The 17,700-nt window shown below is 39.5% G+C and overlaps 1 protein-coding gene across 1 annotated transcript in view; it reads left to right on the top strand.

The window, feature by feature from the left end:
• The window catches only part of LOC306769731 (dolichyl-diphosphooligosaccharide--protein glycosyltransferase subunit STT3B), a 100,728-nt gene that overhangs the window by 32,783 nt on the left and 50,245 nt on the right, over positions 1 to 17,700 (top strand). Inside the window, exon 2 of the mRNA XM_079258426.1 lies at positions 6,947 to 7,055. Coding sequence (XP_079114552.1) covers positions 6,947 to 7,055 — 109 coding nt within the window. The remainder of the gene's footprint in view (positions 1 to 6,946; positions 7,056 to 17,700) is intronic.

Raw genomic sequence — 17,700 nt, 5'->3', positions numbered from 1 at the left:
GTTAAAATCAGAATACTGGAAGCTGTGGAGTGTGAAATGATTCTGTTAAAACGGACTCACCCCTCGAAATTCATTTAAGAGACCTCCACGGGCCTCCAACCTCCACAAGGGCCTGCAGATTAAATCTCATTGTTGAACTTTAGACAACATGTAGAAAAAGTTTACAGCTGCCTCTGAACAGAGCGGCGCCATGGAGCTTGGCTTCTCACCCAAGCTAAAGCGCTTTCTGTTTCTTTTTTTATTGGAAGTTTGTTGCAAACAGTCCAGTCCTGCTCGTATCAAGGTCATACAGGGATTTTGGTCAGAACTTGTTCATTCACTAAAACAAATTCCAGTTGAATTGCACTCGACCCAAAATTTATCATCATTAAGAAAGTTTGTGCGCCAAATAGTTCCCTAGACTCACCATACGATTGGTTCTCGGTTCAGTGGGGCCTGCAATGTGTGTATTTCCACAGTGCTCTTATGTTGCAAATGCACTGGTGCTGTTTGCACCATTTTAAACAAATCCTAGTTGCCTTCCATGGATAGCATGGTGCATTTGTTGTTGTGTGGGTACTAGATAGCATTCTGACGTGGACCAAAGAAGTGAGCTCTAGTCTGTGATTGGCTAGATTCAGATGACTAAGTGAATTTCATAATAGATTCGGATTTTGAAAAGAGCTGACAGCAACTTGCTTTTTTGGCCTCTTGGTTGTTTAAAGACATGTTTAGGTTGTACACACAGAAGGACGGCAAAATGCCGGCTCTGTGTGGCAAAATGTCCAAGCAAAAAAACCGTAGAAGGATCACCTAAACTCTTTGGATCGGGCCTTAGGCGGACCACAGTTTGCTTCGCATCCCCAAACAAACCAGTGTGAGAGGAGGAAGGGCTGGTCTGAATGGACCCAGCTCACTGGTATCCGGTCCAAAAAATCTTTTTTTTTTTCTCTTTTTAATTAAGCTGAGAAGCTTCAGTTTATTGAAGGTTAAAAACAAATGATCACACATAATTTATAATAATGTCAAAAGATAATTGCTTTATCTTATTAAAAACTCTTAATTACATTATGTGCTTCAGAACTCAACACATGGAGACCGACTGCAGCCATGAACTACTTTTAGAAACAGTGTTGTTAAAATTAAACATAAACAGGCCCCTGAATCATAAGTATGTAAAACACCTAAAGCAATTGACAACTGGTGTGTGTGTTTGTGTGTTTCCCACTATGACAAGGTTGGGTGAGGACGACTCATCGCTGGCTTAGATCTGCCTGTTTTGAGCCTACAAGCACTGTCTGGACTTTAGACCCTGTGGTGAAAATTGAATCAAGCTATTGATTTTTCCTTTTTCTTTTCTAATTTAATAGAAAATATAGTTGGGACTCTACTGCGCCAACATTACCAGGTAAACCAGTGTGCTTACTCAGGAGAAACTTAAAATATGCAACATCTGCTGGGAGCGATTTGAATGCAGGAGGCTGCAGAAGCGGCTGAAATGACAAAATTTAAATGCAGCCTTCAACCTGGCTGCCACTCACTTATTTGAAGATTCGCACAGCAAGTCGTTTTGGGGGTAAAAAAAAAAAAAAAAAAAAAAGGGTTCAAGTGAATCTGTCTTGCAGAAATGTCACAGCTCGTTCATTGAATTTCTTGTAAACCTCTGGAAAAAGCTTTCTGCTTATCTGACAGTTGTTGTAACGATGATTTGCCAACCACTTCCTTTTGGAGTCTGAACTCACTGCAACATTTCTGTACATTTTCACTGCATTACAGATGAATTGTTTGCTAATAAATATACAAAACAAACAGTACTTGTGTGCTGGTGCTTTGGTTAGCTTTGAAGGGATTCAGAGTTTTATTGTTTATTTTTACTTCACATTTTCAATAATGCAACAGCTTGATATCTAAAATAATTGTAGCAACTGCTTCCTGTTTCGCCATTTTAGTGAATAAAAATGGACTGTTTTGTAGCTTGTGCCAGTCGTTTGTCTAGTTCGGCTAACGAGGTAGCTTTATTAAAGATTGATATTTCTATTAGACCCAGAAGGCATTAAAAAATCGGTGTATGTGAAGTTATTGTGTTGGGCATTGCCAAGCTGTTTGAGCATAGGTGCGAGTAAAAGCTTGTCCACATGGGAAAAAAAAAATTAAGATGTCAATAGCAGGCAGCCAGCCCTCTATAAATCAGGTGTCAGATTTCTCCAGCTGCTCAGCTGACTGCCTCCACACAACCCAGACAAGGGCTGTAGAGAGAAATGAGCACATCCAGAAAGCCGAATAGATCTCAAACCACAAGCATTTAAGCATTTGTTGTAACTGGAAGAGATACAGCATTGACACACACACACACACACACACACACACACACACACACACACACACACACACACACACACACACACACACACACACACAAAACCAAGACAAAGAAACGCCTTTTAGACTGCTCTATTTCCGAACTGAATAATTTAGTTCCCAGTTGCCCCCCTTGCAGACAAAAGTGATGTTTGCAGGAATCGTAATCTTGTCTGTCAGTATGCAGACTAATTGGAGCAAATATACAATGCCCTTTTAGAGCCGTTTGTGGCGAAGGGGTTGTTTTAGTTAGCAGTGACAAAGCTGAACAATAAGTGTTTTATTAACGTCACTGAGTGCCAGTAGTGAAGTGCGTTTGAGGTAGTTTGTTTTCAGTTCAGGTTCGCTACCTTCCGCAGGAATTAGCTTGGCTTTTTATTTGCTGAGATGACGACGTTGCTTCCTACCACGGCACAAAAAAACCCAAACCATCTGGTTGTGTTGCTCAGCCCATCTGGTCCAACCAGCAGATCATATTAAAAGGTTTTTTCGGACCAATCTTAAGCAATTTAATGGATATTCAGTGTTTTTGATTCAAAAATATGTTGCTATTTTCTGTTAAGGTTGTAAAAACTTCCCACACTGACCCAGTTCTTTTGTTTGAAATACAAATTTCTCTGATTTCCATATTATAGAGATGCTTCTGATTTTGCTTTCTACATCTTGTGCTTTTTTTTCTTGTTGTTTGAGCAGAAACCTCAGACTTCCCATTTGTTCCCATTATGTTGCTGTCCGTGTAATGGCGGAAATGTCTCTCCTGTTGCTTGCTACTGGTCATGGAATATTCCGAAGAGTCACTCGGAAACATTTATTGCTTTGTCTTGTTGCTTGCTGAGCATTTTAATTTAAAAAAAATCTTCAGGGAGGAGCTCAGTTTTAAGGTAAAGCTTCTTTTCAAGTCGCATTTAGGATTAAATGGATCCAGATGTGAAAGGATGAGCTCTGCGCTCGGAGAAATCCTCTCTGCTGTGTCAGCAAGTGCTCACACATTGACAAGGGGATGTTTAGAAGTCCTGGAAATGGCCTAGTGGAATAATTAGCTGCATATGTGGTGTTTTTCCTCATAACGTTATTTGTGTTTTTGGTGTTTCAGTGTATGTAAACAGGCACATGGCAGCTGAGGCGTTGCCTCTGTGAACCTCCTAATCACAGAGAATATTTCATTCCAGATTGGCCAAGTCTTGTGTCCTGTGCACAATATTGGAATCACACATCCAGAGAATCCAATTATCCAACAGGATCATTGCACAAACATGAACACACTCTCTCAATTGCATTTCCTTTTCCCCTTTATCTTTCAGGACACTCATTGGCAAATGTGTTCTTCTCCCCTCATCCTGAATCCATCATGATATCACTAGAAAATATGTAATTTCAAGCCCTTTTCCTTCCTTGATCTTAAACCTTAGAACCGTAAATAAATGTACGTCTTCTGTTCTTGGCAATGGTTTGTACAAGGGCATCTCTTGTTGTCTGATGGTAGGCCACTGGGACCACTGTTAAAGCCTTGGCAGCTGACCAGTCAGTCAGTGTGACCCTTTGTACCCATACTGAGGTATTGCTTTGTGTGATTGAGCAGAATAATGTCGTTCTCTGGTCAAACAAACAGAACCTTATTGGATGGATAACCAAACTTTCTTCTTGTGAATGAAGGTGGTTGTAATCCTTTAATTGCACTTTAAAAAAAAATCCTTGAATCTGTGGAGGTTTAGTGCTCGCAGAAGTGGTTGAAAGCTTCTTTTAACAAGTATGCATCTCTGTGAACTTTTTTTTTTTATCTACTAAGAGCTCAGGTCCAGACTTCAGATGGTGTTTTTACATATGGTGTGTGAATACTTTTTAGTCAGTTGCCTTCTGATATATGGAGATCAGAGCGCTCTGTTTGGAATACTGAGAGGAATCCTGATGGAAAGCTGAGGTTCATTTCTCTCTGTTTAAAGTGACACAAACCTCTGTCTTCGTTCGTTTTGGATTATCATGTGCAATGCTGCGTGTGATGTTGTTTACTAGGGCTGTAACGGTATGCTTCTGACCCGATTTGATTTAGATTTTTTTGGGTGCCGTATTGATTTAAATTGCAATTCTCACAATTTTTCTATATTACTGGGGTTTTTTTAGATTAAAAACAAAAGACATGTACCAAACTTTTTTTTGCTCGTCATTTTTCTTGATTTCAATTGGCAAATAACACTGTATCCAAAACATTCTGCTGCTAGAATGCACAAGAAAAGTAAAAAGATCAATAAAAACAATAAAAATGACAAACTTTTATAATGGATTATTGCTTTTTATTTGAGAAAAACAAAGAAAAAACAAAGAAAAAAAACCTAATTTTAAAATTACTAAGCAAAAAATCCTAATATTCAATTTTTCGATTAGATTTTCCCACCCCTATTGTTTACTTTGATTTTCTTTCTTAACCAAAGAACATCTGTGTTGCTCTGAAGCATTTCATGCATGATGGCATCTTAATGTCTTCTTCTGATCAGGTTTCATTTTGATTTGCAAAAGTCAAGCCCAACAGTAAGGTATATAAAATGAACGCCTGAAGGAATCAGCCAATCAGAGCCAGGTTTTTAAAAAACAAATTTGTGGTATTAGGTATGTGTTACTCATCTTGAAGCTGAATTTCTGGCACTTCCAGAGGCTTTGTGGCTTGGGGCCATATAGGCAGCTATGCATTAAATTGCTAATGTGACTGTTAGAGCTACACTATCTTCCCCATCAAAGTGACAAGGGCAGAGATGAGGCACTTTGTTCAGCTGCCCATGAGATCATCGGAAAATGGGTTTTGTGGATTTGGTTTGGCAGTGTGTGCAGATTTGTCTTTTAAAATGCTTTCTTTTGAATTGTCTTTGTTTCTGCCTGGATGATTTGACAGCTGCAGCGCAATAAGACTGAACTGCCTGACCGCGTCCATCTACATACTGAGCCTCTCTGTGGAGGAGCTCACACCTGGCTGGCTCTGCTCTGCACGCTGTGACATTGTAGGTTTTGTACGCCACAGTATGTAAGGAAACCTATCTTGAGTGATTTAACCTGGGAATGAAAGCTGGGCGCGTTTTTGTTTGTTGTTTTTTTTTTTTTTTATCACTGTGTGAAAGAGCTGGAAGGATCGGATCATGAGACGTGCAAGAGTTTCATTTTTACTGGCAAAAAAACAAACTACAAGGGAAAAAAAAGAAATGATGAAGGGAGTTTTTTTTCTTGCCAAAACTCTGAGATGCAAGCAGAGTTACTTTGTATTTTTATTTATTCATGTTTGTGTGTGTGATTCGTGCTACAGTTGGACGGTTTATTTGTTCTGCTCTGTTCTGAGTCCAAATTCAGACCCTCAGGTCTGTGGTTGTGATGGCCAGAGATGCCCCAAGGAAAAAAAACCAATCTCATCAGCTTCTTAATAGCTTTTCCAGATAAATCCAACTGGCACAAGTCTGGTTAAATCTTTTCTCACTTCACCCCCCCCCCCCCCCCCCCCCCCCACCGCCTGATAAAGAGAATATTGCACATGTAATTAGATTGTGTTAATATGTTATTTTGCACTTGGATTACTTTTATTTTGCAAAGTGCTGATGTTGAATGCACCAGGTGGGATTGATAGCAATAAAACTCAGCAAACTTTGGCTTTCAGGTGCAATTCATATGAACGTGAATGAACTCATTGAGACACGGTTCCTGTAGCAACATTTGTTGTTCCTTATTTGTTCTTTAGCTTCATGAAGCTTCGAAGTGTTTAGTTGCATCTTTGTATTCTTGGAACTTCACCTCTTAGTCCTTGATTTGTGATATTGCTGCATTTGATGTTGCGATCAAAGAATTTCTCTTGTGTTTGAGAGCTTATTAGTTCCCACACATGAGGTTATGTCCACTGTGCTAAACATCTCCCAGGTAATCATCCCTTAGCAGATTTCTGTGCCTTGCCTCAAGGTCCCTGTCAATGGATTATCCTACAAGAGGCATGCGAGTTTCTGATCGCACCATACCACGTCCTACATTAATTAGCTGTGCGGCAAAGAATCTGCCTCTGAGAATTTACTGAACGCTTGCTCTGTTCTCTTTGGCAACAGTCGTCTCAACAGTGTCAGCTCCTTCGTTCTGCAGTTTGACAGCATTCCAGCCCCCTCAGTTTTCCACAGATACAGAATGAATTAAAGCCTCTTTGCAATGATATTCCACATATTTATTCTTGGGTGTTCTTTCCTTTTTCATGTGGTATTTCAGTTTGAACACCAGGCCTGTTTTATGTCTAATTTCTGCATGTTCCAGCAGTTGCAGCTGAAATGATACAATAATCAAGCTTTGATTTAAAGAATGCCGCAAAACCTTTTCAACTCACTGCCTTCTTGTAAACCAGGAGCTGACCCGAGAGTTGTTTGCATGACTGCAAAGGTTCACATCATAAATAGGGAGGTTGATCTTCCCTTTTCTTGCAAGGCAAATTCTCAGCTGTGTGCAAAGTCTTATCTGACACAGAAAGTTTACAAATAATCTAATAGTTTTTTCTTTGTGTGTGTGTGTCCAATGAATAGAAATAGATGTTCATACTGTGTACCGCCATTATATTGCTTTAAACTAAGCCATTTCTCTTTCTTTTATTGCATTGCTGCAGGTTCAACTACAGATCAACACACCATCTAACCACCAATGGCTTCTACGAGTTCCTTAACTGGTTTGATGAAAGGGCCTGGTACCCCTTGGGTAGGATTGTCGGTGGCACAGTAAGTTTCTGCTTTGAAGTGAAATTGTCAGGGTGCTTATGTTGCATGTTTGTTAATTTATCTGACTGTTTATTACATTCAGCAGAACACTTGAGAGGCGGAGGCTGAAATGATAAATGTGTTTTGGCATGAGTATCTCAAACGGGAAGAATTAAGTATACAAATGTGCGTGCCTCGTGTGATTAGAAATGGGGCTGAGAAGAGTTGTGAGTAATGCTAAAGCTGATGATGGTCGTCATCAAGCAGCAGGTGGTCACACCGTCTTTGGACGTAGGGGATCAGAGGGTGCCGATCCATCCATCTGGGTTGCATAAAACTCAGCCTCTATTGGAAAGTATATTTTACTTTATGATGCTGATGAGGATGCAGTTTAATATGTTTGCTGTTGTATTTAAACATTAATTACTTTGCCTCATTACGACAGAGAAAAATAAAATGTAACTGCAGCAAAACCTTTTTTATATCATTGGATGGTAGCTCTCAGCCCAGATCGCATCGTGTCTGCATCCCAGCTCTGCCTCACCACCCTGATCTTTTTCATTTGTTTGACGCAGGTGCAGCAATTTTTTTTCCCCACTCAGGGTTGCAGAGCTGCTTAGTGCTGAACATCAGTTTGTTCAATCAGCAGTGACCACAGTGTGATAAAGCTCAGTTTGCATCAGAGTGTAAAGTGCTAAGGATCACGGTCATCAGCTAAAGTTGAAGCTTGTGGTACATGGCTATTTTCAGCCCCGAAGAGGATGACAGGCACCTCTTTTTTATATATATATATATATATATATATATATATATATATATATACATGCATGCATGCTACTCACAAAAAGTTAGGGATATTTGGCTTTCAGGTGAAATTTATGGAAAATGCAATATGTTCATGCTACGGTGATATAATATCATAAAAGTAAGACATTTAAGTAGAAGGATGCACTACTGATTTCCTCATCTCAAAAAATTCATTCAACACAAAAGGTAACAACAATGGTAGTTACACCACAACAAAAAATTTGAACGTCTCAATATCTCGTCATGTGCCCTTGAGCATCAATTACAGCTTGACAACGACGTCTCATGCTGTTCACAAGGCAACTTATTGCCTGCTGAGGCATGGCATCCCACTCTTCTTGAAGGGCAGCCCTCAGGTCATTGAGGTTCTGGGGTGCAGGGTCTCGAGCCTCTACACGACGGCTCAGCTGATCCCACTGGTTTTCAATGGGATTCAGGTCTGGAGAGAGTGCAGGCCGTTCCATTTGAGGTACACCAGTCTCCAACAGCCGTTCCCTGATGATGCGGCCTCGATGAGCAGGAGCATTGTCGTCCATGAAGATGAAATTAGGCCTGTGCTGTTCATGTAGGGGCACAATCACTGGATTAATGATGTTATTCAGGTAGTATGGGCTTGTCACTGTACCATTCACAAAGTGTAGGGCAGTTCTGTACCAAGTGGACACCCCTGCCCACACTGTAACACCACCACCACCAAAAGTTCGCCTGGTGACAACAGTGGCTGATGCATAGCGCTCTCCCTGACGTCTCCAACATCGTTGCCGGCCATCATTTCTGCTCAGTGTGAATCGACTATCATCAGAGAACAGCACTGAGGCCCACTGGTTCCTCGTCCAGCGTAAATGCTCCCTGGCCCATGCAAGACGATGATGCCTGTGCCTGGTGGTGTGGTCAGGTACCCGTGCAGGTCGTCTAGCACGCAGACCACGCTGATGGAAACGGTTTCGAATGGTCTGACGTGACACTTGGGTGCCTCTCACCTCTCTTAAACGTGCCTGGAGTTGAGTGGCATTCATCATCCGGTTTCTCAGGGCAGTGTTCACAATGTAGCGGTCATCAGCACGGGATGTGGCCAAAGGACGTCCACTTCTAGGCCTTTCTGTGACTCTTCCAGTCTCTCCATATCTCTGTTGCAACCTGCTGATGACACTCTGTGACACTCCAAGCTCAGTGGCCACTTCTGTCTGAGAACGTCCTGTTTGAAGCATCGCAATGGCAAGGGACTGTTGTTCCATTGTTAGGTGTCGTCTTGGTCTCATGATGTCAAAATGTGAACAGCATGATGAGGACAACTGTTTAAACACCAGCTCTAACTGAACCAGGACATTTATTGGTCAATTCAAGGATCACACACCTGCTGTGATTTTTGCCGTTAAGCTCCTTGTTAGAGAACAGCAACTTGTGCAAAATTTATTGAAACATTTAACAGTTGGACATGTGCATTTAAAAGCTTAGAGAAGATCACATAAAGTTCACGTGTACAGGTTTGAATGCATTTTAGGCTTGTTGTGAAATTTCACCCAAAAGCTGAATATCCCTAACTTTTTGTGAATAGTGTATATGTGTGTGTGTGTATGTGTGTGTGTGTGTGTGTGTGTGTGTGTGTGTGTGTGTGTGTGTGTGTGTGTGTGTGTGTGTGTGTGTGTGTGTGTGTGTGTGTGTGTGTGTGTGTGTGTGTGTGTGTGTGTGTGTGTGTGTGTGTGTGTGTGTATGTATGTATGTGGAGATATGGATTTTTCTATCTACAGGTTTCCTTTGGATGTGATGCATTGTTGCATTTCTCTGTGCAGAAAAATTCGTCCTTTTGAGGCTGTACAATACTGAAACACTAAGTTGAGCGTGTAGTGACACTGGCGCCAGAGGTGCGGTATCACTTCCTCACTTGATGCTGATAATGCTTGATATAAGAAGTTTGTGGTGTGTGTGGGAGCAGAAACTGTTGAGACAAGTACAAGTTTGTTTTTTTTACTGCTCAGATTGTACATATCTTACTTCCCCAAGTCTGTTATGAATACAGTCTGCAGAGGCAAAATCATACAACATAAGTTACTGATTTGGAGTAGGCTAACTATCAGGTAGCCGATTGATTAGCTGTTTTTGAATTCAGCCTGAAATAGTTGGAGGAATTCTCTCTCTGCGCTAGGTAGATTTAGTGTAGTGGGGGCATGTAAACATTTTAGAGAAATGGCTCTCAATGTGTTCTGTTAAAACAAGAAGGGTTCTGTTGCAGAGCAATATGAACAACTCTTTTAGTATTTATATGAGCTGTGACAACACTGGTTTCTGAGCCAGACGAGGTAGCTTATGCCCAAAAAAAAAAGCTCTTATAACTCAGAACAGTCCAGGCTGTTCAGGAATTACATATTGCCACGTGGATTGGAAATTCCTCAGAGTACCCCATGAGGTACTCAGTAGAAAAGAAGGCCAGGCTAGCTTTGCTCATTGATGTTGGCTGAAATCAAGCAGCCCGGAATACCACTGGTTGCAGCCTTTTGGCTAGAAGTGATAAAAAGGCTGAAAGAGGAGCTAACATGAACACTTGGGAATTAACAGGATGGTTTCCCTCCTTTCAGAATCTGGATGTGGAAAAAATAAATGATAACAAGCATGCGCACGCTGACATGTGTGTAAAGGAAACGGTTGCATGAACGTATCCAAGCAACATCTGCGCAAAGCGGCCTTCCTGCACCATGGGGAAGTATTTCACTAGCTGAGGGGCTAGCAGGGCTCCAACCTGCTATGAAACACACCATTTTTATTCCACGCAGCTTATTCACCTTCCTTCACCCTGTTTCTTTCCACAAATACATTCATAGACACACCACAGTTGCAATCTGAGCTTTGATTTCACTTAAATATAAAGCAGGAACACATAATATAAGTAGTCTGTGGCAGACAGGTGATGAAATGTTTCCCAACACTGAGGATGCTGAGCCACAACCTGAATCTTGATGCTTGTAATCTAACTACTCTCATTTCTCCATCTCTGTCTCTAATAAACTCAGTTGTTGAGGCTGGTTGAAGATGCATCACTGAGCTGTGATATTTTGAACAAAGCAGATGGTTTAAGCAAGGAGCTGCAGTCATGCTTCACGCTGCACGCTGCTTCACAAGTATCCCAAAGAACTGAAACTCAAAATCAGTTGATCAACATTCATCCATCATGAGCAGTTATAACCAGCTACTGGTAATTGCATCTGGAGCCCCTCTAATAATGAATGTGCTGGTTCCGTTACAGTGGAGGGACGCTCTGTTAAAGCCTCGTCCCCACAGGGCACAAGCTGATACTCATGATTAGACTGGTAATCGGAACTGGACGGCGTTTAGTCTTAAGTTAATTTTGATGACATTTGCAAGACTCCTGGGCTGCACAAAGCATTGTTGTCTGCATACAAATAAGCGCAGCCAACTGCGATCCTCACCCTGCACATCCTGTATTGGCATTTCTGTGATGTACGAGTAAAACCAAAACAGAAGCATTGTTATGCAGTCCATTTGAGGCAGATTACACAGTGCGCTGTCCTGATCTCTCCTCTCCTTCAATTTAGCTCAGCCTTTTAAAGTCATTTCATTTTCCACTCGAACATTACATTTAATATTTAACTGTCCTCAGCAGACTACCCTCAAGCAAAACCAATGTGCCAGCAGGGAACACGCAAGAGCTCCTACTGTATCAAAGCTGAGCTTTCAAGCTCGTCAAACACATTATGTGACTGCATGACAGAAAAATATCTTAATGACTTGTATGTAAAAATCCAAAACAAAACACTAAAACAACCCTCTAACATTTTTCTCTTTGACTTCTGCAATCCTTTTAGTAGAGAACAGTGTGAACGCTTGCACTGGCTATTGCAATTCCAAAGTATTTATTTTAATATTACACATCTCTACAGATCTTATATTATTTTGTATTGACTCAGATTCTTAAGAAGGGTGATGTTATTGGAATCAGTTGACATTTGCTACATTTACATTGGAGTTTTAATTCCTGTTTAATTCCAAATAAAAGTCAATTCTGCTTTAAACTGATAAAAAAAAGATTACCATGTAAACACCTAATTCCTAATGCAAATTTCTATTCTGAATTAAACTGAATTCCAATGTAAGTGGCTGGTTTTCACATTTTAATTCCGAATTATTTAATTCCTCTGTCATGTAAACCTTAATTTCACTCTAAGTTAATTCCGGTCGTTTGCGCATGCTCCTTACCTTGTCCTATCCCGATGACGCATGTTGTTTTGCCTCGTGGTTCAGTGATTGATCTTTCTTCTCCTTCTCAGTTGCTGCAAAAAGCGAAGTAGTACCCTCGTGTTGAGCTGGTACTTCAAAATTATATTAAAAAATAGTGGCGAAACTGGTACTTTTTATGTAGTTTTTACAAGACTGAAAAGATGAGAAGCAGGGAGCCAACTTTGTTTATTTCCGGAATACGTCATGCATCATGTGCATCCTCTGTCCAATCAGAACCCTTCCCAACCCACCGCTCTAAAGAGGAATTAAGTAAGGACTTGTTTCATTTAAACCTTCATTCAGAATTATTTTTTTCATGTAAACTTGTAGAAGAATACATTAATTCTGAATTATTTAATTCCAAATTATTAATTCCAAATGAAAAAACATCATGTAACCGTCGCCATTTGTGTTGCTTTGTTAACTTATGGATGGAGTATAAAGGAGACAGAGGGATGTAGTTTATTTCTTATTTTCATGAATAATAAGTTCATCTTGAGGGCAAGTAATGTACATGAAGACAAAACAAGACCTTTCTTTGTCCCTATTTCCCAGTGCCCTTCCATGTTTTGCATCAAGTTTACCGATAATTATCCTCAGCATTGAACTGTGTAAAATATTCCAGCTTCGTAGGGAACATAAATATTTCTGTGGCAAAGATGAACAGTCTCTGTCTAAATGCTCACTTTAGTTCACCTTTTGATGTGTAGAGATCCACAGAGCCACATATTACCCAGATGTTTGGTCTGTTTTTAGTGTTTGCAAAAATAACAAGGACAGTGCCCAGTTTATTTTGTTGTTATGATGGTAAAAAAAAAAATAGATTAGAAATGTTTGAATAAACAGTTTGAGTTTAAAATTGTCTTGAAAGAACTGCAGAGCCAGATGGCTAGTGGCGTTTTTTCCTTGTGGACCATAGACGCTTTGATAACAGGTGGGCGGGTCACTCTGTTGGCCGTACTAAATGCAAATTTCCCCATAAGATGCAAATCTATGTAAAACTGTGCGGCATCTCAGGGTCAATACATAAGAGTCCTAAGAAGTCATGGTGAAGTAGAGCTGGAGCTTTTTCATGCAGTACGTAACTTCTAAAATAGTTTCTGAACCACAATAAGCTCATTGAATTTTAATTGTCTCCATTTGCTTGAGTTTATTCTGCAAGCTGGCTGCTGTGTGTTTATGTCACATATCTGATGAGACCCCCTGCATTGCAGATACATTTGCACCCATTTTTTGTTTACCTACAAAATAATCTGCATTGGAATGCTAAACTGAGTCTGACAAGATTCACAGACGGCAAGCCCACAAATCTGAGAAGCAGAAACCAGTGTTTGACTTTTTCTCTCAAATAGCAAAAACTAAAAATGATCTACGGCAATCTGCTGAGCTCAGAAGCTCCATGATGGCAGCAGACGCTATTTTATTTAATGTAAGAAGAAGAAAAAAAAGTCTGGTCTGCGTGACCGAGCTGGATCTTCTTCTGCACATGGGTTTGCTTCAGAGACAGGGTATTTACTTCACCTCCTGCCTTGCTTTCTGAATAATGAAAGGCTTTGGAGCTTTTAAGACATGGAGGAGTGGGGACAAGTGCTGAGTTCATTTCAGATTGGGACCATCTACCCACAAATGTAGGTGAAGATAGTTTTAAAAAAAAAAGAAACTAAGCAGTTAATGAGTTTCGTTTTGGAAAGCCAAACACTGTAACGATGTTTCTTCCTCCAGCATTTTTACTTTATTTGCTTTATTCATGTTTCCTGTGCTTCGCTTTGGTTCTTGTCAGTTTTCTCTCCCACATCCATTATGTTTTCCCAGTACCTTGCACCCTTTTTTTTTCTTTAAAAAAAGAAAAGAAAATCCAAATCAGATGATCTTGGCAGTTCTTATCCATTGTGAATAAAAGCATTTAGTTGCAAAGAACTCAGATGGGTCACATCATTTGGAAGAAAGATGATTCAATATCAGCTAATGTGACAGTTGAATGCCGCTCCTCTAGAACTAGTCCAGTTGCCCGATCTCTATTCCCTTTGTTCTCGCTGCCGCCCTCCACTCCCCAGAGGAAAACTGTCACTTGCTCTTTTTTTCTAAACTATAGATAAGAAAGAATGGTTCCTTAATGTGACAGGCCGTAATAACACTGGGCTGTCACCCACTCAAGTCACCATCAAGACGTCTAAAGTGGGCTTTAAGAGTGTTTGTCAGTTTTTCGTTAAATCATAATCAGGATATAAGGCGGATTCATATTTTCTTAGTCTGAGTTGAAAGCAAAGGTAGCAAACGTGGCCATAGTGGCAAACTCTCCCGAGGCCACTTAGTCCAATCTGACCTGTGGGATGAACTCATTAAATGTGAAAATATAATAAAATATAACTACTTCCTTATTTGTCCAGGTGAGGTTGCATTTTTTTATGGTTAAAAATAAAACATTTCCAAGGTAGAGGAAAGGTTGCTATATTATTTATATATTTTTTATTTGATACATTGGTGAGTCTGATGGGGTGTTCAGGAGATGAGAAAATACATAGTGAAATTATTCAAAACAGAATTAACAATTAAATTAATATGTAGTAAGAAAAGTAAAACCGTTTCTCTTTGGCATTTAAAAAATAGGCAACTTTTAAAATAAAAAAATGTAATAGTGTTTTTTTTTTATGGAAATGCACAAGATTGTTGATACGCTTTGATCAATTCTTTATATGATAAAAAATTAAATTGAAATTACACTTAAGTTTCTCAGGAAATGCAAGACCTGTTTTCTAACAGTATAGACCCGTAAATGAGCACATCTTGGTAACGTATTTTTACTTTGCTTTAAAGAGAAAAAAAAAAGAGAAAAAAAAAAAGAATTTTAGAGTTTTCAAATTTCCATCTTCCACCGACCCTTCATTGGATTAAGCGGGTAAGAAAATGGATGTATGGCTTATTATGCTGTTATTTCACTGGTCTGGTTTGGAGATGAAATTGTGCTGTATGTGGCCCTTTAACTCAAATGAGAGCTCACTCCAGAGTTAGAATGGTCATAAATTCGGCCCAAAAAAAAAAAAAATCTCTCTAGACAAACTTCTTTGAAAAGAGAGGTTACATTTAATGTGTTCATCATATCTGAAACATTTTGGGCACATGGGCCTTGCTATATTTCAAAATAGCTTATAATTACAAGATTAGTGTTGTAAATGGTAGGATACCGCTCCATTAGACGGAATCCAGTCCTCAGAGCCGAGAGGCAAGACACGGTTGTTTTCACTGAAGTAGATTGGCTGGAGAAGCTGAGGTCTCTCAGGCACCGGCTAATTAGGAACATGAAGACCTGATTTATTAGGACTGTATGGACTGTAACAGTAACGCACACAGAGAAATGACTCGTTGAACGTAACCTTGATATTTGACTTGAGCATGCCATGCTGGGTCCTAATTGGGTCTGCTCTTTGTGTAAAGATGAGTTGGGGGTGCAAGGCCTCACCCGTTTAGGTCTCTTTTCGATTCAGTGGAATGTGTTAGAAATTAAACACTTTTTTAAAACGCCATTTATCAGGCTTGCAATCTAATAAATCTAGCGGCAATTGATGATTACAGCTAGATTTTGACCAAAGCAAGCACACAGATGAGAGGAAAAGGTTATTTAAAAAAAACAAAACAAAAAACAAAATCACAATATTTTCTGTAATTGCTGTTCCAACTTTTAAGGATCCTCCACAGAGAACTGAGCTGAATTTTATTTCCATTTACAACTCTGTTAGCGGAAGCATTTCTCCTGACCTGATGCTCAAAATGCACTGTTGGTTCAAAGGAAATGTGTGTTTTTGGTATGAATATAAATGCTTAGATGTCCATGAATAAATTGTAGCGGCATTTGTCGATGCTCCTCTTGTTTGCACTGGGTGAACGTTTTTTTTTTTTTTTTTTTAAAAGTCATTAAAATTGATTACCTCAGAGGGAAAGTTGAGGCTTATGGTGTTCTTAGCACCATACTGTGTGTGTGTGTGTGTGTGTGTGTGTGTGTGTGTGTGTGTGTGTGTGTGTGTGTGTGTGTGTGTGTGTGTGTGTGTGTGTTAACCCTGTTGTGAGCCTTAAAATTCATGACTAACTTGAAGTTATTCCAGGATTTTTATGCTTAATTTGTTTCCCTGAACACATACATGACTCAACTTGTGTTGCCTAATTAGGGAATGTGTGTTTGTGGGAAAAGTTAATAATAAGAGAAGTAGCAGTCCACATACCTTATTCCTCCATATTAGAATGAGTGATACAAGAAAATGTACACATTGGAAGGAAAATTATTAAATTTATCAGCATTGTAAGAAAGTGTACTACAAACTTTACCATTTTCTTTGAAGTCTTGGGTATTGCATGTTGTGCTGTGTTGGCATTGCATGGAATACAGTGCATGATAAGGGTGGGAAATCGAATTAAAAAAATCAAATATCTGAATTTTTTGCTTCATAATTTAGCCTTTTAATATAGCCTTTTTTTGTTGAATTTTTTTTTCTCAATAAAAATTTAATCCATTATTTTTGTCATTTTAACAGTTTTTATTGATATTTTTTTCTTGTCTTCTTGAGCATTACAGCAGAATACCCAAGAACAGAGTGATGGTCTGGCTACTGTGTTGTTTTTTCCTAATTGAAATCAACAAAAATGGAAAAAAATAAAAAAATTTATTTATTTATTTATTTATTTATGCTTTTTAGTCCACGAAAATCAGCCGTATTGAAGATTTCTAAGAGTCACAATTTAAATCAAATTGGCACCTAAAGAATTGGAATAGAATCAAATTGGCACAAAAGTATATCGTCAGAGCCCTAGTGCATCGACAAGTTGACAGATACGATTAATATAGAAAGATATGGCACCTGCTGGACAGTAATAAGCAACTTACGACAAGCAACAGCGCCGCCAGTCAGACCTACTGCGGCTGTTTTTCTTGCCACAGCGATTGCACACCTCTGACACCGAAGCACTGAAACAAGGTTGTGATGATTTGTGCCTGCCGAAGTGCAAAAAGTGTGGCGGGAGATGACATGTATAAATGTTGCAATGAAATCCTGTGGGTATAATTCCTAGTCCTCAGAAGAAGAGTATTCCAGTATAATGATCCAATTCATACAGCTAAAAGCCCTCAGGAGACTGAGAAGTAGAAAAAGTGACTGACTTGGCCACATTGGAATCCAATCAAAAGCGTTTGGATTATTATGATAAAATATTATGATAAAATCTTCTAAATTCTCCCTTTCTGTAGAGGTATGGCACCCTGTATTTCTTTTACGATGTTTGTGTTGTCCAGCTCTTCACCTGGGGCTTTAGAGGCCATTTGAAAGGACCTAAAAGAGCACAGGGGGTCTTCTAGGTTTGGACTCTGGAGAAGGTGACTGAGGTGGTGTACCCTGACCTAACAGTGACCTTAACAAAAAAATAGCTAATGCCATATATTGATCGTTAGCTTAAAACGACTCTAATATGCTATTTCTAGTTTTGTGAGCTTTCTACATTATTATAGTGTTGAATACTTAACAGACATAAGAGCGTTTTTTTTATCACCTAAATGCATGTTTGAGTTTCCAGCACTTGAGTTCTCCAGGTGACTGAAACGATTGGTTTTAGAGAGTTTTTTTCTTTTAGTGATGCCCTTGGGGTG

This window comes from Telmatherina bonti, assembly GCF_933228915.1.
Source record: "Telmatherina bonti genome assembly, chromosome: 19".
Taxonomy (NCBI): Eukaryota; Metazoa; Chordata; class Actinopteri; order Atheriniformes; family Telmatherinidae; genus Telmatherina; species Telmatherina bonti.
This window is presented reverse-complemented; position numbering and strand designations above follow the sequence as displayed.